Source organism: Corvus brachyrhynchos, unplaced genomic scaffold (assembly GCF_000691975.1).
Source record: "Corvus brachyrhynchos isolate BGI_N302 unplaced genomic scaffold, ASM69197v1 scaffold146, whole genome shotgun sequence".
NCBI classification, from domain to species: Eukaryota; Metazoa; Chordata; class Aves; order Passeriformes; family Corvidae; genus Corvus; species Corvus brachyrhynchos.
Window position 1 is genome coordinate 552,418 of NW_008238960.1, and position 26,655 is coordinate 579,072.

General features: G+C 37.1%; 1 protein-coding gene across 1 annotated transcript in view; it reads right to left on the reverse strand.

Annotated features, from left to right (window-relative positions):
* The window catches only part of SLC9A3 (solute carrier family 9 member A3), a 50,430-nt gene that overhangs the window by 16,816 nt on the left and 6,959 nt on the right, over positions 1–26,655 (reverse strand). Inside the window, 4 exon segments of the mRNA XM_008637111.2 lie at positions 1–59; positions 831–909; positions 2,950–3,110; positions 7,831–8,133. The exon segment at positions 1–59 is cut by the window's left edge and continues 18 nt beyond it. Of these exon segments, the coding sequence (XP_008635333.1) occupies positions 1–59; positions 831–909; positions 2,950–3,110; positions 7,831–8,133 (602 nt within the window).

Below are 26,655 nucleotides of genomic sequence, written 5' to 3' on the forward strand. Positions count from 1 at the left end.
CAGGAATGCAAAGAAAATGCCAACCAGTGTCCCACCGAGGCTCACCACAAAGAATGACACTGAAAAATAAAACACCTAACACAGCTTAAACTGTAGAAATATAATGGTTTGAACTAGTTCTCTTCCAGAGAGGGAACAGCAAATAGCCAGTAAATCAGAGAGAATTTTGGAGGACATGTCAAAATTCATTTCTAGGCTCAAGGCTTTTGAACACTTGGTATGTGAATGTATCATTCTTTAGAAAAATAAGGCTACTTCTGTTAAGCCTCACCATTTTACTTTTATTCAAACCCCACTACATTTCTGTGTACTGTTTTTTTCCATGTGCTGTAAACAAATGTTTTTACAAAAAGCATATTGTAGAATATGACAAAGTCACTATTAAAACATTTATTCATAAGATAATTTAGTTTCATGTAATGCTTGGAATGGGAAATAGTGACTAAAGTTTTAGGCAGAATTTCTTGATAGTTACTGGCAAACATTACTTGATGGTTTTCAGTGATAAGGAGTGAGAACGCCCGTATGCAATCTCGACTTTCCTGGAATGCAGGGAGAGCACAGGCTGAAACTAAGGAAATGCTATTAAATACAAGGAAACGATATTTTGAGTTTTCTCAGAAGAAAAGAGATGTGATTACGTTTCCCAAATACTCAGGAATATTTACTTATTTTCTTAAGACATTTGTCTGTGCCATACAAGTGTGTGAATATGAGTAATAATGGAAAGGGCTGAAAAATAACAGTTGCCAATAGCATAATAATAATATTTTGTTTAAAATACTGCATATATACATAAATTGTGTGATACAGAATTCACTTCTACGCACCTATGCCTTTGAGACATTCAATCCCCGTCACATTCGGTGCGCCTATTGCAACAAAAGATTCAAACACGTTGTACAGCACCTGGAAGGAAAAGTAGACTAATTTAATAATTGCTCCTGAACTGAGCCAATTAAAATAATCTCCTTAGGGGCCTCAACATTATGAAGTCTGAAACTGTGTTTGACTGAGGGAAATTCTGTCTGGAGGGAGAAGATTTTGCGGATTTTATATTTTCTCAAAATAAAAGAAATGTGGTGGCCAAAGAAGAAACAAAAATTTAGAAAAAGACAAACAAACACCTCACAACATTACCTTTCTTACTTCAGTATGTTCCCTATGTATAGGAAGCATTGTCACATATAGATGTGTTTTCTAAAGCACTTCTTGCTGTAAAATACAGGTCTTTGAAAGATTCATTTAATCACATGTATAAGATAAATAAGATACTTAATAAGACAATAATAAGATGATAATAATAAGATACTGAATTGAAATATGTTGAACATATATAAGTTGAACATAAAAGAGAATATAATAATTGTGCTAAAACTTTTAAAATAACTGACTAACAGTAACAGAGCTGAAAGTAAAGAATTCACCTTATCCATACCTGTGCCTAAGGAGGTTTATATATACATAAATTGTGTGATACAGAGCATCATTTTTGGCACATGCCAATTTAATCTGCTCTTATTTCCTCCAGTGGTGGAGAAGAACTTTACTATGGCTTTCTCAGCTTTCCTTGTTGCAGGTAAACTTGATAATTCTTATTGTATTCACCCAGTCACAGTATACAGGTTACTTTTTTTCTGTAACAGTAGTCTTTTACATATTTATGTTTAAAGAATGCTATACCATCCACTTTTTCTGTCTTCAAGTCTTTCCTTTCTCAAGGTAGTAACTCCACTGTTTCAAATTTCCTCAGAGGCTGAGCTTTCTAATTCTGGATCATACTTGCTCTTCTGTTTTTTCTTCAATGAACAATCAAACTTTCTTTTATTTGTAGACTGTTTGTGTTCATTTCACAGTAAAAAAAACTCCTTTCCTTCTGAAAGCCAGGGATGTTGATACTTGAGTTCACCAGAGGTTTATTTTAATATTTGTTTCTGGCAATACCCCAAAAGTATTAATGATACTGATATCCAAGGGCAATTAGGTTTCTCTGGAAGCCATACAGTCATTTTCAAACTCATGTGAACAGTTAGGCTGCTGCTAGTGACTTTGCAGTGCCTTGCTTCCTTGGCTACAAAAAGTTACGTCACTGAGCCTAATGAACATTTCTTACCCTCCCTTGCAGACAGGCAGAAGCAGGAAGAGGAAATGATGCAAAAGTGAACTGAAGCTGCACAGAACTTGGTTGCATAGCATCTTTCTGCCTTAGGATTTCCTGGTCCCTGACCACTAGCACGGCACTACAAAACTATTGACTGTTTTATTCTGGGAAAAAAAAATTGTGTGAAAAGAAAAGTTGTTTCAATCGAAATAAAAATATCAGTAGAAATCTAGGATTCTTTTAAGTCTATTAAAGGCTTTCTCAATTAAAAAAATGTTTGCAAAAAAAAAAAAAGCAGCAAACCAGAAACTTTCTAAAATGTCACACAATTTTTTTTCAAATTGGCTCTTTGTTATATATCTGCTTGATAAACATCTGATCAAAGTAAAACTGAGGGAGCAGGCATAAACACTTTGAAGAGTATTCTCTCTCTCTCACTGGCTGAGGTATGCATATAAATTACGGGCATAACATAAATAAAGAGTATGTGCATTAAAAAATAACAGCAAAAGAAGGCTTAAAATCCCTGGAACTAATTTCATTGAGTCATGAAAGCCCTACTTAAACACCAAAGGCAAATACAATATGCACCCCTGAAACTGCATTTGAAGTGTCCAACCCAGGACTGTGTGTTTTGTGTCACTTACCAGCTCCAAATAGCTTTCATGCTCCAGCATCTAATCTTCCCAATACAGTGTTTGTAAGCAAGACAGAAAACACCATGACTACTCTAAAATAGCCCATGAGTAGATACACTCAGAGAGTAAAGTGTTTCTTTAAAGGGGAAAATGCACTTCAGAAGAAATCCCCTACAGTTTGGGTGACTTTGGGATATATAATTTACTTACCACAGTTACAGCATCATTCAGAAGTGATTCTCCAAAAACAATGATGAACAGAACTTCATTGACATGGACTTCTTCAAACACTGCCAGAACAGCTACAGGATCCACAGCAGCAATTAAGCTGCCAAAGAGGAGGAAGTCCAGCAGCCCAGAGTTCAGTTTACCTTCAAAACCAAAGCAAACAAATTATAAGCAGAATCATCTCTGTATTATCAATAGTAATGACAGACTGGGATATTAGAGATAATGCCAAATACTGGAAAATAAAGATGTCAAGGTATCAACTGGAAAGTGTGTTACAATGACTACTTTAAAACATTCTGCACTGAGTCATGTTGTATCCTACAAATTTTGTTGGATTCAGCATTGGACCATGTGGATCAAAGTTGTTTCTGGGAGCAGGACCAGTACTGGCCTGTTCTTGTGGCAAGACAGTTCCAGATTTAAACTGGCTTTCTATTTGTGTGTGGTATGGTTTGTCTAAGTTGACTAAATTATCCCAGGATAACGGAGAACTCACAAGATATTAAGAGGACCCTACCAGGACTTCTGCAGTAAATGTTCCAAAATATTTCGTATCACAGGTCAAATTTGAGTTTTGGTCACTAAGAACTGCTACAGCAGTGTTTAACTGAACTCAGTGCAGCTGAACACCAATTGCGGCCTCCTTACTCACTGATAGATGTGGTTAAGCCACTTGTTCCCAAATTAGGATTCATGAGGCTGTTAAAATTGTCTACAAGTGGACCATAAAAATAGATGAAGGACCAAAATGTACCTTAACATATTTGTGTTGTAGCCCCTTAGGAATTTTGGCAATGATTTCAAAAGTTTTTAAACTACAAAACTCTGGTGACAGTGTAACCCAGTATTTTTTTTTTAACCTTCTTTTAGTTATTAAGGTTATTTTGTTCAGTTATGCAAACAGACCAAGACAAACATTCACTGTCATTTTAAAAGTATCAGAAAAGGCAGACCCACAAAAAATGCTTTGCTCAACTTCCTAAATACCTTGCAAAATCTATCCTCTTCATGAAATCAAGAGTGGTAACCCAGTCATTTTTTCTGGGGAAAAGATTACTGATCAGTAAAATTCCCATTCTGTTTGTTAATGGATGGAGGAGGAAACAAGGTTCATTAAGAAGTGATGGTGCCAAAAATTATATGAGGAAGAGCAAAGAACAGGTTGAGAATTCATTCCTTAAAACACAATGCAGAGCCCCATGCCTAGAATTATCAGGCATGATTTCTACAGGTAAAGAAGAAAGTCATCTAATTAAATGGTTTGGAAGCATGAGTCAGACAATGACAGTCCATAGCTCTAGCCACAAGATCAATAGTGCCTGTAAGGTACTTCCAGAACAATATGGCCACTCCTCTAGAAAGAACTCTGGAATATAATTTTCCAAATTCAAAATGTGCTTAGAATGTAATTGAAACAAAAACCAGATTCCAAATATTTTTTATACAAAATGGCACAGGCTTATTTACTCAAGAAAAGGATACTTATATGGGTAGTCAGAGAGATGAGTGGACAACACCCTGTTATATGTGACAAAGCCCAGTAATCTGGTGGAGCTGCAGATATATATATTCTCTTAGCTGCTATATGCCAATCAGAATATCAACAAGGATTTCTATATAGTTTGCAGGGATCTTGGTACAGCCCTGAAAACAGAAATCCATAGTTTGCACAGACATATAACTACCTTATTTTTTCAAGAATATAAATAGTCTTGTTCACACTTGGACATATTGGGCTGTGAACAAGGACTCAGACTATCTGTTTTAGCATGAGTGTGGGGTTGAGGCAGTGACCTTAAGTCTGTGCCAAGAATTGTGAGAGCAGCCTTGAACCTAAATCTAAGCAACAGTTCCACCAAATGTTGTCCTTCTCAGGCAGGCCTAAGGAAGGAACAAGCCCAATGACAGTAACTATCAGATATCAGGGTATAATAGAACACAAGGTTTGAAAATAAATTGGCTCACTGAGATTGCTTATCTTTTATGTGTTAGCAATTATAATCATTGGTACATTCTTTGAAGATTTGCAAAGCTAGTACGTAAGTATTTATGGGGAGATTAGGACACATCTATAATTCCTACAAAGCTGTCAAGACGCCTGGAGTTTCTAAATCAGACTTTCATTTAGACTAGTAACAGAAGTTATTTTCGATTGGTACCATGGCTTCTTCCAGCTCATCAGTGACACCTGGTCAAGATAAGCTCACTGGGCCCAGTTTAAGACTTTTAGACACACTGAGCATATTGCAGCTGTGACCTAGATTGTACAGGAAAACCTGTTCTAAGCATTAGTCACAACCACAATACTGTATGTGTTAGTTCTCCAGCAGACAGTGAACAGTTCACTGCAATCAGCCTGGAAGATCTAGTATTACATAATTCTTCCTATTCTGTGGAAGCAGACTGATATGGTTGATGGTTAAACAGTTAATGTGCTAATATTTTTATTTCACTTCTAAGGAAGGATTTCTTCATCATTATCACTTTCTCCATTTTCCTTCTGCAAATTATAATATCTGCAATGGTCTTGAATGCCAACAAAGAGCTGCTTTTAACTTTATTTATGTAGGAAAGCTATGCAATCCAGTTTGGATTATGCACTCTTATTCTGATGGACAATACTACAGGCCCATCAAATGGTGAAGCTAGAAATCATTTGGTATTAGCTCATCTTAGTCTGTAGTGGATTTACATTTCTACATTTTAATGGCATTACTTTTAGCATTATTCACTTCAGTTGTAGAACAAGTGGAATAGAAACAAAAATATGCCGTAGAACTTCAACCAGAAGGTACAATGAACTCTTCTAGAAACTGAGTATATCAGCATTCTCCTATCTTCAGCAAGTAACAACGGCAAGGTTTTTCTCAAAATGTGGTGGTTAGATCTTGTTGACCTCTTGGAGGTCAACACAACTGATTTAGTGGATTAGTAAGTCTGTGTCATGTAGATATTTTAGACTCCTGCTCAGCTTTGCTGGAGAATGACATAGTTTGAATCAGGGACAGCCTTGTCTGGCCTTTTTCACAGCTGAAACTAGAACTGTAGTAGGTCTTCATGGCAAAGACAGGTCCCCACAGTATACCAATAATGCACTTTCTAAATATTCGAGTTCTCCAGACATGCCAGTTTATTGTTTGCCTTTATTAACATCCCCATATTTCTCTTGTAGAGCTTTAGCTGTGACCTGTGGTAGGGGATGATTCTCCTGTGTAGCTGTAAGCTCAGAGGTCTAGTATACACTGTCACTAAAAATTTGCATACTGATGAAGCAGAAAATGTAACCATCAAATCCAGCTTTTGCAGTTAGTCAAGAGTTGTTTACAGATTGAGAAGAGAAGAATAATTTAGGTGATTTTTTCACCTAAAATAATTTTTTTTTTTAAACAGTCAACTTTTCCACTTCACATGTTGTAATGCGTGAATGAATCCTTTCACTTAAATGACTTATAGCAACATATTTTTTAAAGTAATTATTATACATTTTATTTCCCAGAACAGGATTTTCAAAAAATATTTTTGGTCATATTTTTTAAATTGTTCCAAGCATCTTGGATATTTAAATAAAGAAATCCTTTTCCAATCTGCAGTAGCAATATCCCTGTCATATATATTCTTCCTGAAAACCTTATTTTAATTATAAATGTGATATTGTGGATGAAATATATTGTTTAAAGCACAGTAAACCTCTTATCTACCTATAAAAGTCAAGGGTGTTTGCATATGAGCTGTCACCTTTGTGTCTTCTAAAGAAAATGTTGTTGCTTCTAAAATAAGAATTATAATAAGGTAAATATCTAAAATGTATCTATCGTAGTTGTCTATATTACAAACATCTGCAATTGCATAACATGAGTCTTAAATGAAAGTCTGTAGAGATTAAATACCGCTGTTCTGTGCCTCTTCCAGCAGCCCTGTGCCCTTATATCACAGTGTAATTAAGACAGAGTGTGTCTTAGAGTCATAGAATGGTTTGTGCTGGAGGAGACCTCTTACACCCTCCAGTTCCACTACCTGGGACACCTTCCACTAGATCAGGTTGCTCAGAGCCCCATCCAACATGGCCTTGAACACTTCCAGGGATGGGGCATCCACGGCTTCTCTGGGAAAAGCACAAGCAATTGGAAACCCTCACTTTTTGGATTTGTGGCATAGGAAGTTGTGCGTCACCCTCCCTTTCAAGCCCATTTGGACTGCTCCCTTTAAAATGGCTTCTTTTTTTCTTTTTTTCTTTTTTTTTTTAGTAAGACATCTGCTACTTTGTTCTGTAAAACTTCTAAATCTTCAGTTAAAATTTCCAGACTAAGAAGATGCAAAAGAGATGTGTAGATGGGTCATGCATATATACCCGCCCAGTAGCCACTTAATACTAAATAACACTTATTATAAAATAACAATTACATTAAATAACATTAAATACATTAACAACGCTATATTAAATACTAAATAACAATAAAAATTAAATAATAATAAATATAACACATAATACTAAAGCTGACTTCAGGAAGACAGTTTCATTTCACGGTAACTTTTAAGGTTTCTATCACAGCAGAAAGAATTCAGCCCTTCAGTGTGTATTTTTGTCCGAATGTCCACTAGCAGTAGGAATCCTGAGCTTTATCCTGAGAGTGTACGCACGTGTTTAGAGCAGGACAATATAAGAGACATGGATTCAAGTAGCTTTTTTGCTTTCCTTAGGTAAGATTTTTCAGGTCATTCTTAAATTTGACAAAGGTATTACAAACTGCTCCCATTAAAATTGAATTTTTCTGGTGGAAAGAGTTGTTAAATTGTAACTTACACCCATCTAACAGCATATACAGTGGCATTCATAACTGTGCCTTCATAGATCAAACTTACCCATTACTCCTGTCAGATAGACACCATAGAGAGATAAACCGGTTGTAGCAGCATTCCAGACTGTCCCAATGACAGCATACAAAAGGATGGAGCCAAGATTTCCAAAGAACAACCTATTTGGCATAAAATATCCAGCATCCAAAACAATGGGGGGCAGCAAATAGAAGAAAAATACGGTTGGTGTCAGGGAGAAGGAGGCAATGTGATCTGCTGCCCATACAATGCCACCGAGGAAAAGACCGAGGACAATCAGCAGAGCACTTTCTGGAACCACCCGAGTGACTTTGTGGGACAAGTGGAAAACTGCAAAGAAACAGGAAAATAGTTAATCAGAAATGAAATGGAGAAACAATTTGAGCAACAACTGTTGTTAATTGGCAGTTTTGACTCCACACAAACTTTTTGCTCTCATTGTGATCAGACCACAGTCTGATGCATGGGATACAGACACTTATAGAATAATAAAAAAAGGTCAATCTTCAGATTTTATCCAGCATGTTTTAAATTACATGAAGCCAATATTCCATGACATTTATATCCTTCCTTGGATTATCTTCTCTTAACAAGATCTGTTTAGGAAAAGGTGGTGTTCTGTGCAAAGCACTAAGTGCAAGACTGAAAAGAAATGGGGAAAGTCCTGGAAATGTATAGCATTATGGTTTATTTCGGTATCTAAAAATACACATCCAGCCTCCTAATAATTGTCTTTAAAAATAATCAGTTTACTAACAGGCTTATTGGAAAATGTGAGAAGGATGCTGAAAGAAGAGCTAGTTTCAAGACAACAAATTTATGAAGAATATTCTGATAATGTAGCCTGCAGCAGGAACAGAATGAAGCTTATATCATGGGAGATCCCTTTTGAGCCTTTCCTTCAAAAAATCCCTAATAAGGATTTCTCGCAATTCAGAGGCTTTCTGAAGGAATGGAGGCTTTAGTGGTTCTTTCAAATATGTGTTTGTGGAGAATGGTTCTGCAACAGGCTGCTTTCTTTTGTATAAGGTACCATAAAATTTGTATGTTACAATAGTCTGTAAAATCTGTTATTAAAGACAAACTATATATGGCATCTATGATAGCAAAACATGTAATGGTATGGTGTGGTCAAACTATTAAACTAGCCAATAATTAGAAGGAGGGAAAATTACTGAGTGCCATGAGCGAATCTAAAGAGACAGAGAGATGGCACAACCAGACAGAAAAAACAGAGTGACAGAAACACAACTAAGACTGCAAATACGTGTGGCAACCTATATTTATAGTGCATTTGTTAGGTATCAGATAAAAGAAAATAAAAAAACAGAGAGAAGAACAGAGAGAAGTCAAGTCTACAAAGAAAGGTGGAACAAAAAATAGGAGGAAGAGGTGAAGTGTTTGATAATAAGTAAGCATGGGTAGTTTAACTGACTTTCTTGGGATTTCTGTGAGCTTGTCCTTCAGTTTATCTTAAGTAATGATGTGTCCCAGATGGCCTGAACCCTGGTACTTTGTGAAACTGACCCAATACTTGTGCCTTTACTTGCACAGCTTTGTGTTGAAAATGTGAGTTTCACTTCAGGAAGAAAATTTTAGTAAAAGCCACCAAGTTTCTCCTGGTTTGAACATCAGCTGTGTTGAAGCTGTTACAATGCCAACACAATTTAGCTCAAAACTAGCTTGGACAAGAACTGATGGGTTCATTAAGAATTCCAGACTCTTAAGCCATAGTGGAAGAATATTTCCTATGACCATGCAGAGATCTTAGACCCGGTTAGTTTACTGAAAGACCATTGTTTTTCTTCCCATCCAAGTATTTGTCCTAGTCAAACATTTACTAGTTACCTTTTAGAGTGTTTTAAGGGCCACACTCCTGAACTGTCAGCTTTTGCCTTGGCTGCATCTACATAGGCAATGTTAGAAGCCCCATCCATCATTACAGCAGCCCCACAATAATGTGGTTCCTTAAGTTACAGAACCTTCATGGTCTCATCAGAATAGAAAACATGAAAGGAAAAGTGACCATAGCCTCTATGCCAATAATGAGCATGAATGTAGGCATTCCAAATTGCAGACAAGGCTTGAAAACATGTTAGAACACAGCTAAAAAGTAGGATTAATACAAAAGCAATCAGACATGAAAACAAACTGCATTCAGTGAAGCAGACTAAACCACAGCAGTTTTCTATGTCATCTGTGTCATGTAATCAAGAGATGAATAACACTTTACAAAAACAAACACTCTGGGTTTTCTCAGTTAGTTTCCTCTCTTTGTTATAAAATCCCTTGGGCTTGCGTTAAAAGAGAAGAAGAGAGAGGAAATTAAATTAAGATAAATAAACTAGCTACTATTCCATGTGCACAAATTGTGGCATTTAGCTTCTCAAAAGTCTTTCCTACTAGTCATTCTTGATTCCTTGAATTTCCAGTCAGTGAATTATCAACTAATTTATCACCTCACAGAGAAGGGATTATCTCTTTATCCCTAAAAATGAATGTTGCTGAGCTAGTCTTACCAACCAAAGTCTGTTTTTCCTACTCTTATGTTAGCAGATAAGCCATGCCCACAAGAAGTTAAAGTTAAAAATTTAAAATAAACCTGTGAAGACTTTTCAGAACTAGCCATTTGGAAAAAAAACAATGTCCAGCTAAAAATTAATATTCTGTAGAATTCTCCCCTTTACAATCATAACCAGTTTTGAATGCTGGGAAATCAATCTGATTTTGGTTATAACATTGTCTCCTCTTAAAAGTCTCATTCTCCCAGTGAATCAGTTCTGTTTTATCTGTCTCTGTCCCCTTTAACTCCAACCCACTGATTATCTGTACCAGATTTTAATACTATCAGCAATAAATTCTTCTACTCTGTTAAAGGATGCAGGCCATGGACAGGAAAGTTATTGCATAAATGGGCTCTAGAGAAGCCTCTTTTCATTTTTATATTTGGCCCAAGCAAAATCTGAAAACCAGACTGTGATTGTTTTAAGATTACTGCCTAGCTAACTCTTCAGGCAGATAGAAAGCCATATGATTAACAGAAACATGTCTATAAACATAGACATATGCAAAAGGAAAATAACACAACGGATGAAGTTCAATAAAACAGCTTCGGACAGAGATGAAATTGGAACTTAGATTAATGTTTGAGTTCATATTTGCCCCTACACTGACTGAATTTTTTTTTTTTCTGGCTATGTGTATAAAATATATTTAATCAAGATTGAACATTATGAGTAGTTATTATATTTGTAGAAATTGATAGAGATAGATTAATGCCAAATTCACTCCTTAATGTTTATTTTTACAATTCATTATTCTGAAGTAATGTCCCCCATACATTATGACTGTATTACAAATTCACATAATGATAGCACTTCCACTTGACAAAGTTTACCTTTACTTGTCTAAAAGAGATCCAAAAACTGTTCTACAAAATGAATTGTGCCCCCCATGACAAAGTAGAATTGGAAGCTTTAATCACATCTAAATGTCTAGCATGACTAGGTGTTTCACCTGACTGAGGAGCAAAATACAATCCAGCAAGGTTTGTAAACTCCTAATGGATAAGAAGTTTAGTTTGATTCTGATGTGAAAGAAATTTCATCTATCAGGAAGGATAGCATGAAGTGCTGCTCAGATAAACTACTCTGTGATGGACCCAGAGATGAAATTGTCTACTTTCACTGCTGTTAATAAGGAAAAGTACATTAATATATTTTAAAGAAGAGACAGAAAGAGTAAAGGAAGAATACCTGCAGACATTTCATGGCATAAAAGAAGTAACTGTGCACAGGGCGATTTTGTGATCTGTAAATTTTATCAACATTATTTATCAAATTATTATTTAACATTTTAACATTTAACATTTGGAATTCATCTACCTAAGTCTAGAAACAGTATTAGAGAAAAAGTTAAACATACGCCTCCCTTCCAGTACATGCTACACCTGGTTTGAAAGTGGGTCGCACTGGCTACCAGGTAAACTGGGTTTAAATTCAAGCTGAGCATCACTGAATTAGAAGGTTTCTACAAAATTAAGAAGCAGTTGCACAGTATAAACATCCTGTGATTTTTTTCAGATGCTTCCTTTGAGATCCAGGAAAAGGGACTGTGGCATTTAATCCATCTGATGAGAACGACAAAACAAATTAGCAACTATGATGTGGTGGCTGGAAGCACTTTCTTTTGACTCAAAGAATGAAAGATACTTTAAGAAGTTGGGGTTTATGGCCTTTTAAAAATGCAGTAACTTAGATTAAATCTTTTAGTGGAATTTACAGCATTCAGTGAATTATTTCTTGCTTTCCAAGACCATCATGACTGCTTTGGAAGATGTGATTCAACAGAATATGTTTTTTCTCAGATATTCAAAGAAATGAAGACAGAAAGACTGGTTAAAAGAAAGAAAAAATTAATTTAAAAGTAATAAAGAAGACATACTGGACAATTAATTTTCAAGTTATATTTGTAGACACCTAAAAAAATTTTCCAAAGTAGGGTTTCCACTTTTTTTTTCAAATTCTCTCTAACAAAACCTACTTTTAATCAATACTGATTTTTTCTTATCAAAGGAAACATTTTAATACCTTAGGTCTAGATTTTTTTGCATTACTTCCAGCTGAAATGAACAATGCAAGATAGATTTACCACCTTTGAAAATACAGCACTGCAAAAACAAAAATCTGAAACTACCTATTTAAAATACTGCTAACTTTCAGGATTTATGCAGTTATTTCAACACTATTTCAAATGAATAATTACATTTCCATTAACTTTGATAGTGTAAAATCCAGTCTCTGAAAACACTGAAATTATTTTTGCAGCTGTTCACTGTTCCAGTCAATCACAAAACCTACTGCACATGCACAGTACACAACATGTCACCCAGAGAAATCAAGAATCGACCTATAGTAACAATAATAATTCTCTGCTGGATTTTTTTCCATGTATCTTTGGATAAAATCCAAGGACTCATAAAATAATTTAGAAAATTAAAAGATGATGAGCCTTATCATTTCCATAGTTTCTGTGAAAACATAGATATGAATCTGCAAACATTTCTAAGCTCCTCCTATCAGGGTTAGTGGCATTTGTGAGGTCTCCCATATGCATTTCTACTAGTGGTTCAAATATGCACTGACATTATCTTATTAGTCTATTTTCCAGTTTTGGCTTTTTATTTTCACTTATAAAGTTGAAGTTAGCATACTTCATCAAGCCATGGATTTCTAATTGGCGCTCCAAGACTTGATTCCCTGTAACTGGTGAAAACTCTTGCCATTGACCAAAGTGAGAGCAAAACACTGTATGCTCTTTTGTGCTTCTTTACTTTTCAGAGGTGCAAATAATAGTATCTTATCTCCAAGGCAGCACACAATCAGGCTTTTTTAATAGCACAACAAAGAAACTTCTTAAGAGAAGGCATAATAAATTACACAGAAGAATATTCTGCCCAAAGGGAACTCTTTCCTCTAAATATCTTCCAGTAGTTAGACATTGACTGGCAAGCTTGAAATTTTTGTATCTTATCTCCCTGTTCATGTTCTCCTTAGCATTATAAAGGAATTCAATTAAAAAACTGTTTAGTTCTACCCTGTCTGCAATATTTTCAGTGGTGCCTTCTGCAAATACATGTTATTATTAAAAAAAAAAAAAAAATTCCAATAGCATACCCGGGAAAACATCTGCTTTATCTTGCTTGTATAATAGCTCAAAGTATAGTCAAATACCAGTTTGTGGCCTAAATTGTATCAACTGTAGCTGGTCAGTAATGTAGTTCAAAAGACACTGGAAAGTCCTGATCCATTGCTATCATGTTGGTCTACCTGACTAAGACATGGCCAAACCCTCTAAAATATAATACAGAGCATGCATTTTCAAGAAAGGATCATTTTGCTTCTCCCATGGCTAAAAGGCAATGGATCCCTGGCCACCCTCTTGCTCCACAGCCCCACACTTCAGTTGCAGCCGGGTAGTCAGTCACAGCTCAGACTAAACAGCTGCATCTGCCACACCAGGAAAGAAGCAGCAGTGCTGCAGAAATGCATATGACCTACACAAGCCCCTGCAAGAGATTGCAGCATTCATAGTGTGTGGAACTTTGTGTAGAGATAGAGACAATGTTGTATTTTCTATTATTTTTCCCCTGTTTGGTTGTTGGGTTTTTTTATCTGCAAACTCCTTGAAAAGACTAATGTAGATTAGATTCGATTGTTTGGAGATTTTTTTTCCCATTAAGCTGTGTAAGTAGCAGCCCTGACATCTAAAAAGCAGCTGAGCAGTCACTGTTTTAAATCACTTCTCACTCTTGGTTTACCAAGAGTCTCATATAATCACTGAGCTTAATTGGCTTCCTCTGGTGTGTGCCATGGTCCTCTCATGATACTGTCATTCCCAGTATCAGTCCCAGTCTGGCATCACCTAGTCCAGACTAACATTGAATTTTTCTTATAAAAAGGACAATACAAAATCCTTAGCAAACTTCCCCATTGCAACATTTTAGAAAATTGCTTAACAATAATGACCATTAGTGTTTCCCTTTTTAATCATGCTGGGGTTTTTTATAAGTTGTTCTCTTCGACTCTACAGTCACCTTATCTTCTGTTTATTGGGCAAATTTATTTATACTTCTACCACTTTAATTTCAAATTTCTTCAGAAGTTTTGCTGATAAGTCTAATCTCTACTTACTCCACTCTTTACTAAGATAAGGTTTTTGATGTAATTTCCTGTTTAAAGAAGTTTTACTTGTTTATAATTCTCTTTTAATATGGCTCCCTTTACTTCTCAACAGTTATGCCCACCTACTAGTTCCCTGATAAACTTCCTGCACATGCTATACTTGATTTCTTTATACTCTTAGGTCTTTCATTTTCTGCTCTATCCTTGTAATTTTTATTATTTTCACAGATGCACCAGTTTTGCATCCTTGTGCATTGACCTCGGTTGTACTGGATCTCTTTGTTAAGATCTCTTTCATGACTTAACTTCCTGAGTTTCCTACTTAAGCAAACACAGCATTTCTTGCCTGCATAGCTGTAGGCACACCTTTCAACCAATTACAGCTGCTTATGTAGCCTGCACAGAATATCTAGGAATTCTCATCAAGAACCATAAGTACTAGAAGGGCTATTTTGTTGTGTATCCAGACCTTCATTATCACACCATCATTTTAATGATCCTCATTTCAGAGGATTATTGCTCCAGTTAAGTCTATGTGAAGGAATGTCACCAGCCCTCATCACAGTTAGAGACTTCATTCTGATTTCTAACCTGAACTTTTTCACAGCTATTTTATATCCAATTTCCTTTGTGAGAGTGATATCAATTTTCTTAAATGGCTAGTTTGCCCTAATATTAATTCCTTCATGTCCTGTTATATAAGCAGAGAGGAAAACATACCGTCTTTTTATTGCTTGTCTCTGTTTTTTAAAGTAAACTGCTTCTTTTCAGTCTTCAGCTCTGTCTATTTCAATCTGAGTTCACCTTTGTGGACTCAGAGCCATCAGAAATATAGACCGCATTCTGCATGAGTCATAGTAGAAGCGGGTCCAACAGCATTAATCATTTCCTATCACGATCTATAGTTCAGCTACGTCCCGGATTCATTATCACACTCGTGACTCACAGTCACCCCGTATTCACTTTGCACAGATGTACCTCTCTTCCCCTTCCCATTCTCATGTCCATTCATGTCATGGCCTCTGAGTGAAACTGCCCTTGGTATTACTGTATTACATCCCTTCCCCTAGTCCTCAAGGTTATATATTTTTCCTTGTACAATAGCCAGACCTACATGAATACTGGTAATGGCTGCAGAAACGTGTCATTAGAAATCTTCAGTAGGATGGCCCACCTCTTTGTGCAGTGATAAATCAAAAAAGAGCAAAACCAAAAGCCCTGCATAACACCAGTCCAAAAACTAAACCCTAGTGACTTCCTGTGACTGAAAAATAATCTTCTTATAGTTTCATACTTACAGTTTCATTTTTATATCATCTTTTCCTTATCCACACAGAAACTGTTTTACCCTGTCTTATTTGCAGATGAGTTTAGGCTTAAATCAAAGAAAAAAATCTTCCATTGTGTTCTATGAGTGGTTCAGTTGAAGCAAGGATTCCAAACGTTAGGGAGCTGCATTTCTAGTCTGTCCAGGAAGTGTTTGGGCAGACTCATCAGAACTGAAGCTGATCATTATTACCTATATTTGCCTTTCTAATCTTTATCAACAAAGTGCGTTCAGTTCTTTTTTTCCTGGTCAGGGGACTGATACCATATTCTATAGTCCTTTGGATTCTGTTCTGTGGACCTTGCAACAACAGAACTAGTGTTGTGAATTGATGTTTCCCTTTTGAATTGTTTATATACAATGGGCAAAAATCTCTTTAGAGAGAGAGATTTTAAGAATTTCTTCCATCAGTAATCCTTAGACAAACATGAAATTATTTTATTAATCAGTACCTTATGCTTTTACCCAAAATTTGAGAGATTTATTGAAAAAAACATGGAGTTATTTTATATCTGAAGAAACTCAGATATATAATATACATATATTGTACAACAAGAGGTAAAAGCCACTTTTGATATTGGATCTTGGTACTGCCTTAAAATATACTACAATAGCATTACTATTAATATTATTTATACTTAATCTTGGACGCATTTTTCCCAAGCAAGGCACGAAAGTCCTTCATATGGAAGGACTGGTTTGAGTTTGGTTTAATCCAGCTCAAGAAAGCTTTCTTTATTTGTCACATATGTGATGGTCACCATTTACAAAGCATACAGCATTGTAATGAGCTCATTAAGGAGGAGATTTTAGGTAGCTGTTCTCTGTAGGTGAACAATTAACAAAATATGTTAGCAATTAAAAATGTAATCAACACACAGGTCAAGGTTCCCAGCTGATAGGTCATAACATAATAAGATAGCCCCAAGTCAAATTCAAAGAAGTGTGTGAGTAAGCAACTATTACCTCTATAAGCACTTAGAACATAATGAAGTTTAAACAGTCAGGCACAGTTTATCATAATTATGCCAAATAGTTCTTTTTTGAAGGAGCAGTCCCACTGCAGTGCAAGTGTGGTAGCATTTGGCCCTTATGGAACTGAACGGCACTGAAAGAAAAATGGGAACAGTCAAAAATAATATTTCAAAATGAGAGCAAAGTACACATTAGAAACACCTTGAAGTATAGTAGAGGATATAAAACAGGACAGTAAAAGAATCATAAAACTGCTTCACTTGCTATGTAAAGGTATTAAAATTAAGTTGCAATATATTGCAACTGCTCCAGCTTAACAACTGTCTTCAGAGATTCACTGAAATTTATTAACAGATAGGAAAAGCATTTTTTTATTTTTAAAATACCAAACTATTTTCCAGTAACATGGGTTAAATAAAGAAATGCCAAGAACTGAGTTTCACACTATGAGTTTTAGAACTTTTTTCCTTTCAACCTCCATTTTAATATGATAAATTAATTGTAACAAAGACACCCCCATGGGAATGTTTTGGCATTTGCTCATACAGATAAAAAACTGCAAGGAAATGGGTTACTAGTAACATATGGAAGCAGTCATTCTGTTGTATGATAAATTGTGTAAGGAATTACCAAAGCCTGAATAAAAAAACAGAACCAGTTCTCCCTGGTTGAGGTCTACTGTACATGAAGAAATAGAAGATAAGGAAGAAGTAATTTAATGAGTACCAATCATAGGCTGAAACTCTGAAAATGTCCTTACATGATAGGGACTTTCTCTTCTTCCCCTGTACTGCTTCCAACAGGGCATAGTAAGGATTGTTGCTGTTAGGAAGGGCATAAGGGACATAATTAAACCCTAAGGGCTACAGCAAATAGCTATGTAGGCTGCTACAAGTCATGGGGTAGGAAAGTACTTTTTTTCAAGCACTGGCAGACTGGCTTGCTTCCTGCCCCTTACATTCCACCCTGGTAAGATTTTAATTAATACAACTGGAATAGCATGGAATTACAGTGGAAGTATTCCTGATTACAGCAGTAAATTAAATAAGCATTAGGGTATTCAAATTCACTAGTGATGCCCACAAACAAAAAAAAAACCCCAACCATACAAACACACATTTGTCAAGTAGCTCTTGCTTAAAACTGAAAATTAACTTAAGTTGAGAGAATTAACAAAATATGCCAGGCTAGTTTCCATTGGAAGTAAATACTACTGCACCTCCTGAAAATCTTCAAAGTTTTTCCAGTCTTATATTGGAGGAGAGAGTCTTCAGCGCTTGATAAGAGAAGAGTTTCATGGTGGATTACAACTCTTGCACATAATTTCAAAAACTCAAATATATGTTTATATGTACTGGAAATTTGGTCATCTCAGATTTTCTAGGTGAGATTTTTAACCAAAAAGTTAGAAATAGTTTTAAGAGAAACACACCCTATTGACATGAGGTGTCCAGAATGTCAACAGATGTAGTCTTTTCCCAAGCTCAACACAATTCAGCAGTGTGTGCTCATAGCCCAGAATTTCACTTGTATCTCAGGTTGCATCAAAAGCAGCATGGGCAGCAGGGCGAGGGAGGACATTCTGCCCCTCCACTCTGTTCTGGTGAGAGCCCACCTGGAGTTCTGCATCCAGCTCTGGGGTCCCCAGCAGAGGAAAGGCATGGACTTGTTGGAACAGGTCCAGAGGAGGCAACTAAGTTGATCACAGGGCTGGAGCACCTCTGCTATGAAGACAGAATGGGAGTTGGAGTTGTTCAGCCTGGAGAAAAGAAGGCTCCGGGGAGACCTTATAGCACCTTCTAGTACCTGAAGGGGAACTACAAGAAGGCTGAAGAGGAACTTTTCCCATGGACACATAGTGAGAGGACAAGGGGAAAATGGCCTTAAGTCGAAGGAGGGTATATATTAGGAAGAAATTCTTTACTGTAAGGGTAGTGAGGCACTGGAACAGGTTGTCCAGAGAGGTTGTGGACTCCCTATACCTAGAGGTATGCAAGACCAGACTGGATGAAGCTGTGGGTAACCCAGTCTAGTGGAAGATATATTTGCCCGTGTAGGAGGTTTGGGACAAGATGATCTTTAAGATTCCTTCCAACCCAAACTGTTCTATGATTCCATGGTTCTCTAATTTTATGGCGCTGTGGAAGCATCTCAGTGAATGGTTTATGATCCCGGAGCTTTGTCAGAAAATGAAGAAGCAAGTAAAACCTTTTGTCTTTAAGAATGCTCTTGACATCAGTTGTCACTTACCTCTTTCTCCATATACTATTATGCAGAATACATTATGGAATTTACTTCATAACAGAACAGCTCTTTTAACATTAGTAGTGCTAGTCAGAAAGAATATGGTAAGGAAGTGAGCAAGGTGATATGTGGGGAAAGAAAGAGGCAACTATTCTCATGTTACAATAGTTACACAGTACTCTGTCTATTAAGAAAACACCTTTTTCACCAATCAAGCCTGCGAGTTTCTGGGTTAGGCAACAGAAAACAGAAGACACGACATGCTTTGTTACTGAATGCATTCATTCCTGCCCATAAGAAAGTAAATTTGTTCAAAAATCCAGGTGATTTATTTTCCCTTAGACTTAAGAAGAGCAAGGTGCACTTTAGTTTATATCACTCTCAATTTTTCCTGCAAATGGCTCTGAGATACTGCTATCATTCAATGTGCTTTAGCATGGCTTTTGATTTTTGTCCCTACAGCTTCTCCAATTAAGTAACATGTTAACTCTCATACCTTCATTATCTCATTTGAGAGGATGTACATGATGGCAACAGCAGGAAGAACTGTGGTTTAATTAGTGTCCTTATACAGCAAAATGTAGTACACGGAAAATAGCTTTGATGTTTTGAAATGCAGTAGGAAAGTGGTAAGACAGCAGGTTTTTTCAGTTATGCATTTGTGTTTTGTAGCGCATGCACAGACAAAATGAGAACGGATAGTGGAAGTTCACAAGGATATTAGTTTAACATTATTTTCCACAGTGGAGAAATAAAAAGGAAGGGAACAAAACAACTGGCTAAAGCTCTGTTTGAAGCCCAGCTCACAACACAAACATTTTGGGTACTTGAGACGGCTGTTTATTTCAAAAAAAAAGAAAGGTAGAAACCAGATACAAATCCCTTCCTAAGTAAAAAACATCCCAGAATGTTGCATACATAGACTAACCATGACTCTATTCGATGATATATAGTACAAAATCATAACATAGGATTCTTTTCTTTGTACAAGAATATGTGTTTTATATTGTCAGATCCCTTCCAAAAAGGGAAAAAGATTTTGCTTATATTCCTAAAAGTGTCTGTGCAGAAATTAAACTTTGGGAACAGTAAGAATTAAGTATGGATCATATATTACTAAACTACCCACAGCAGTGTCTCTTTTTGACTTCTATTACCACATATATGAGAATTAAACTTCAGCAGAATCCTAAAGTAGTCTGAGTTTGAAGGCACCTTTAAAGGTCATCTAGCCCAATCCCCCTGCAATGAGCAGGGTCATCTTCAACTAGACCAGATTGCTCAAAGACCCATCCAACCCAGCTTTAAATATTTCCAGAGACTGGGCATCTATCACCTCTCTGGGCAACCTGTTCAAGTGTTGCAGCACCCTTATCATAAAAAATTTCTTCCTTCTATATAGCCTGAATTTTTTAGTTTACAACCATTAGTCCTTGTCCTATCCCAGCAGGCCATGCTAAAAAGTCTCTCCTAGTCTTTGTTACAGACACCTTTTAAATACTGAAAGGCAACAAAGAGGTCTCCCCAGAGTCTTCTCTTCTCCAGCTGAACAACCTGAATGCTCTCAGCCTATCTGAATAAAAGAGATGCTCCAACCTTCTGGTCATCTAGGTGGCCTCCTCTGGACCTGCTCCAACAGGTGCCTGTCCTTCCTGTGCTGAGGACCCCAGAGCTGGACACAGTGCTCCAGGTGGGCTCTCACCAGGGCAGAGCAGAGAGGGAGAATCACCCCACTTTGACCTGCTGGCAGTGCTGCTTTTGATGCAGCCCAGGATGGGATTGACTTTCTGGGGTGTGAGCACACATGGACAAGCCACATCCAGTAAAGGAAATTATATTATTTACTCACAGATATATTATAAGACCTACCTGAAGCAACACTGCTTCATACCAGCTATAAAATAAAAAATGCTAGTGGGTTAGTCCTGCTTTTGTTCTGAACTAGACAGTGTTATAAAGATCCAAAATCCATAATTTTCTTCTAATATTGTTTTTTGCCAATCATCTCTTGAAATTGTGCACCCAAATATACTGTTAGACCTGATTTGAAGGCAAAAAGAGATGAACAAATGTTGAGACAGAAGGCAATTTTCAGCTGAATTTTTCTTAAATTTATGGAGTTTCCACTTTCTGCCATGTTCTTACATGCGTGTAAGTAAGCATATGATATACAGTAAGTATATGTAACATATATCTATTACTATTTTCATTTCTGTTTTTCATTTCTGCTTCTACTTTTTCAGCAGCTGCATCCATGTGATGATTTATCTACGTTTCTATCATATCATTAACTAATAAGCAGTTCCCTACATATGGGAACAGCTTTACTAAGCTGTTTTTAACCCCAGGTAAAGATACTATGTGTCATGGTTTAGGAGTGATGCTCCCCAGTTTAATGCTCCCACCGAGACTCTCCAAACCATGCTGCCACTTGCTGGCTCTCCTGCTCCCCAGTCCTCCTTCCCCTTGTGGCAAGCTGGAGAGGAGGCTGGGAAAAAAAAGGGAAAGAGCACAGATTGAGATAAGAACAATTTACTGGAAGCAACAATAAAATAAGACAAGGAACAATGCTAATGACAGAGCAGTACAAGAAAAAAGATGACTGATTTGCATGATATTGCCCACCCCACACAGAAAACCCCAGGCAATACCCCGACCCTCCCTCTGACTCACAACTCAACCCAAAGTGGAAACCCTCCCGCTCTCCCCAGAAAATGACATGAGGGGTATAGAATCACCTCCTAGCCATGCCTCTCCTGCCTACTGTGAAAATTAACCCTGTCCTGGCTGGATCCAGGCCTCTGTGTTTTAGGCACTACAGCAGAAACCCTACCATTGGCTGTAGTACTACTTTGCCCCCTGTAATCAGAAAGCATTTACCACATGAGGGCATAAAGGCAAGATTCTACTGACTTTCAACACATTCCTCCAAAATGCAACAGACAACACACGCTACACCAGGCAGCAAGAGGAAAATATTAGACCATTCCCCCTTACATTTGCATACGTCTTTCCTGACACAAGTGCTTCAGTACCCACACACAAGATAAATTCCCAATAGCAGTAGCAGGTTTATCTTGGACTTTTAATTGCTTTTAATCTTTACTCATAAATCACAATAAACAGAAGGAAACTTCATACTTCCTCCTGCTGTTTTTACATCCTCATACTTTCAGACACCAAACAGCATTATTCAAATGAACGTGCGTTAAAAATTATGGTTTTTAGTAAGGTCAGCTATGCTGTATTCCTTAAGAAATGCTGAGGAATTAAGATGCTGTATTGAGTGCCTGAAAGTAATCATTTTGGCTCAAAAAAGCTTTAGCTTTTCCTTTAATTACCATTTTCTTCAGTACAAGTATTCAAGACATGAAAACAAGATGTACTTCTGTTTACTGAAAGGCTAGGGAATATAAGGTTCAAATAAGATTAATGTATTATGTACTAAGGAATTGCTGCTCTCCTTAAGTCCATGGTAAATGTGACAGCCCTTTTTATTTAAGCTCGTGTAGATTGATTGAATTAAATTGAGCAGGGAAGGGGGAAGGAGAATTACAAAATTTTATTTTTCACTGACTTCAATGCTGTATTTATCATAGTGAAAAAAAATAAATTGAAGTTTCTGAACTTTCTATGTTCTTTATTTCTAATAAAAATTTTGAAGGAGTGTTGACTTTTTCCCTAAATTTTGTCAAGGACAAAGTAACAAAACCAGCACTCTTTTTCCAGACACTTCTACTTCATAAGCAATATAAGTTTTCACTGCTACAAGTTTCAGGCTCTGTTATAGATGCTACACTTGGATATCTGGCCTGAGTGAGCTACTAACTTATCTTTTATTCGTGCCTTGAATCAGAAGACTTTGCTCCATGCAGCAATTGGCAGATCCAACTTCAAATAGCCCAGAAGATTTATAGAATCACTGGGAGCAGATAAAAGGTTGGCTCCCTCATTTGAAGGAATACTTAGCATAACACTGAGCTGAAAAAATTGATGCTGCCTATTTATCTTGTCTAAGAAATGCTGCCTGTACAGCAGATACACTGTACTCCACAGGACAGCATGTAGAGCTACTGCATAAGTCCTCCTGAGGACAGATTGCCCAAGATAAAAAGCAATCCTCCCGAAGCTCTACAGAGCAAAGTCCCAGAAATCTTACACTGTTAACTCAAGTAAGATATTATGATTAACAGACATCTTGATAGAATCTGTCAGGCAGTAGTTTATGACAAAATCCTTTCCATTAATAGAAGATATTTTAATGAAAACCTTTAATGATACTCAAATGCTTATCTTCTTTGTGATAACAAAGCAACAGAAATCGAGAATTTAATTACTACATTTATATATTTGTTAGGCTTTGAATGTAAATATGGAGATTCTTTCTGCTCTTTTCCTGGCTCTTTCACAATCTAATTCCAACATTTTTATGCTTACATAATAGCACCCTCATCTGTAACTTCCATCCCTCCCTTCTCCTCACACCTTTTACCCTATTTTTTTCATTATTGATCAGGGTACTTCTCAATTCAAAAGTGTTCATTTTTTTAGATGTAAACTATCCTGCTCAGCTTGTTACACCAGAAAGATTGTGCATGCAACTTAAATTAGTTGTTTGCCTATAAAGTTATCTGTGATTGCTTTTCTATGTGGCTTCTATGGTAGCAAGTGAAGCAAGGAGAAACATGAGAATAAACACAGCATTTAAGCAATAGTTCTACTTAGAAAGTAATGCATGATCCTCTACTAATGATCGTCCATGGCAGCTAATCTGAGCAAGTAACTGAGTTCAAAATATCTTTATCTACAATTCAATAATGTTTCTTGACAAAATACCAGTTCAATAGCTGAAATGTCCTCTATTCAGAGTCAGAATTTTCACAGCCAAATGAATATCATTTGGGGAAGGAATGGAAGACCATTTTGGCCATAACTTTAGGGTTCTTTTTTTTGGAGGACAAAGGCAGTCTTCTTGAGAAAAATCCCATTAAAAATGGACAAACTGAGATGAGGTTGCAAAGTGCCAGTGTTGCAAGTGGAAGATGCAGAAGTAATAGCTGCATCGTACAGAGGAGAACCACAGACGTGTGCTTTTCTGGCATACAGCCTGTGTGCAGGAGAGAGATTTGTAGGAAATAGGATACACTACATGTTCCTGCTGGCTCATTTAGCTGCTGCTTGAGCTTGGTACTAGCAGTTAACAGATCTCATTGCATGTTCCCATCAAGTAATACTACTGAGTAGAATATCAGTTCATTCTGGAGAAAGCTTTGGCTAAAATAAGAGGTGAAACTCACACTGTATCAGCTAAGAGAAGGCAGAAGGGTGAGTGACATATGAGTGAAAGTCATTCATAACAGAAAATTGAAGCCACTCTGATCAGAAAGTGCCTAACTTAGAGGAGAGATAAACTTTATGCTGGTACCTTATCATTCCTTTCTTTAATTCATGATGGCATGACCATTGTGGCCACTATACAGCTACCATGTATTCTTCTCTCCTCTGTAGTGTGCAATTTTGTACCAGCTAACCAAAGTATACCAACTGCATAGAGAAATGTTGCTTTCTTTTACCAAGTGAGATGTAGATAAAGGTCCATCCATGTATGACCACTGCTAATCCAAGGATCTGCAGCTCTAATTGGTAGAGCAATTAATTCTGTAAACAAACACATGAAGGACAAGAAATTCCTCAGGACTAGCCTGCATGGTTCCCTACATGAAAGCGCTTGACTAACCTGATAACATTCTACAGTGAACTGATGCACCTGGAAGATGAGGGGAGAGCAGTGTCTGATGAGTTTCTAATGAGCCGTCAATAAGGCCTTTGATGCTGCCTCCCAGAACAGCCTCAGGCTGTTGCTGTAGGGGCTGGATGGACAGACAATGAGGTGGATTGAAAACTGGACGAATGGGCAGGCCCTGAGGGTGGTGATCAGTGGTGCGAAGTATAGCTGGAGGCTGGTAACTAGAGGTGAACACCAGGGATCAGTACTGAGCCCTGTGTAACATCTTCATTAATGATCTGAATGACGGGGCAGAGAGTACCCTCAACAACTTGGCTGATGACACAAATTTGGGAGGAGTGGCTGATAGGCCCGTGGGATGGGCTGCTATCCAGAGGGACCTTGACAGGCTGGAGAAATGAGGTGACAGGAGCCTTGTAAAGTTTGGCAAAGAGAAGTGCAATGTTCTGCACCTGATGAGGAACACCCCACACCAGTATATGCAGGGGGCCACCCAGCTGGAGAGGAGCTTGGCAGAGGTGTGAGGGTGGCCAGACACTGGCACAGGTCGCCGAGAAGTATTGTGGAGTCTTCATCCTTGAAAATAATCAAAAGTTGTCTAGACATGATCCTGGGCAATGAGCTGTAGGCCACTCTGGGTGAGCTGGAGTATAGGACCAGATGTTTGCGCCTTCCAACCTCAACCAGTCTGTGATTCTGTGAACTCTATAGGAGACCCAGTATCTAACACTTTTCCCCAGTTCACTACTGTCCCAAATTCATTCCCAGAACTAAATAGGATGGAATAGCTTAGGGCCAGAACAATTTCAGTAGAAAATCTGGTTATTTAATTCAAACTCTAGACTATTGATAGACAGAAGAGTAAGCATTCAAAGACTGCTTCCGTCATTCTGGAATGAATATTTGACCACTTAAACCACTAAATAACATTTATTAACTTAATTTCCTAAACATATATCTAAGCTGCCAAGGACTGAAAAACTACATCTAAATATTCACCAGTTTTGATATTTCACTGGAGTAGGAGGACTGTAGTATCTCCATACTACACTGATATTTAGTTTTATGTATGATCACATAACTCTACCTCCAGTACAACTGTTAGTGTATCAATATTAACATTAACATAACATTAACATAAAGCCATCTTATACCAACTGATATCACCTAGTCCCTGGAATATTATTATATCACCAAACCAATGTAACAATATTAATTTTAATAAAGGAGCTAGAAAGTCTCTCCATCAGTTTACAATCTGTTTGCACCTGGGAGATTTTCATTGTGAAATCTTACTGTCTCAAGACATTTACTGGTTTCTTAATATTTAATATTTTCCTCAAAGCTCAACTTATGAAACTGGCTGAATCCATAAAGCTTCTAGTTTAAACTTTTTTTCCCATTTTGTGTATGTAGTTGAAGCAGAAAGAATCATAGCCACATGTTTTTGAAAATCAGTCTACAATCTACACTGAGATTTTCTTCCCTGGTGTGTGACTACTACTATTGCAACATTTGGCTTTGACAAAAATCAAGGCACTTTTTTCTTTCAATAGATAAAAGCAGAACTTCTCTCCTAAGTACATTTTAGTGAATCCAGAATTATTGCTTCTATTTTCAGTTATCGGAAGGAGAAAACTCTCCAGATCCAACTACTTAAAACCCCTGTTATTGTGCAGGCCTTTCAGAATACCTTCCAGTTTTCTTCTTCCACGAATGAACATTAAATATTCGTGCCTTAATTAAAAGTGTTTCCACTTGCTGTCTTGCATTCCGTCTTGGTCAGATCTTCCTTGTCAGCCTGTAGTTTCAGTATTTATGACTTTACAGTGCTTTACAGAGCAGCCAACTGGGTATCAAGTCACTCCTTCCAAAGG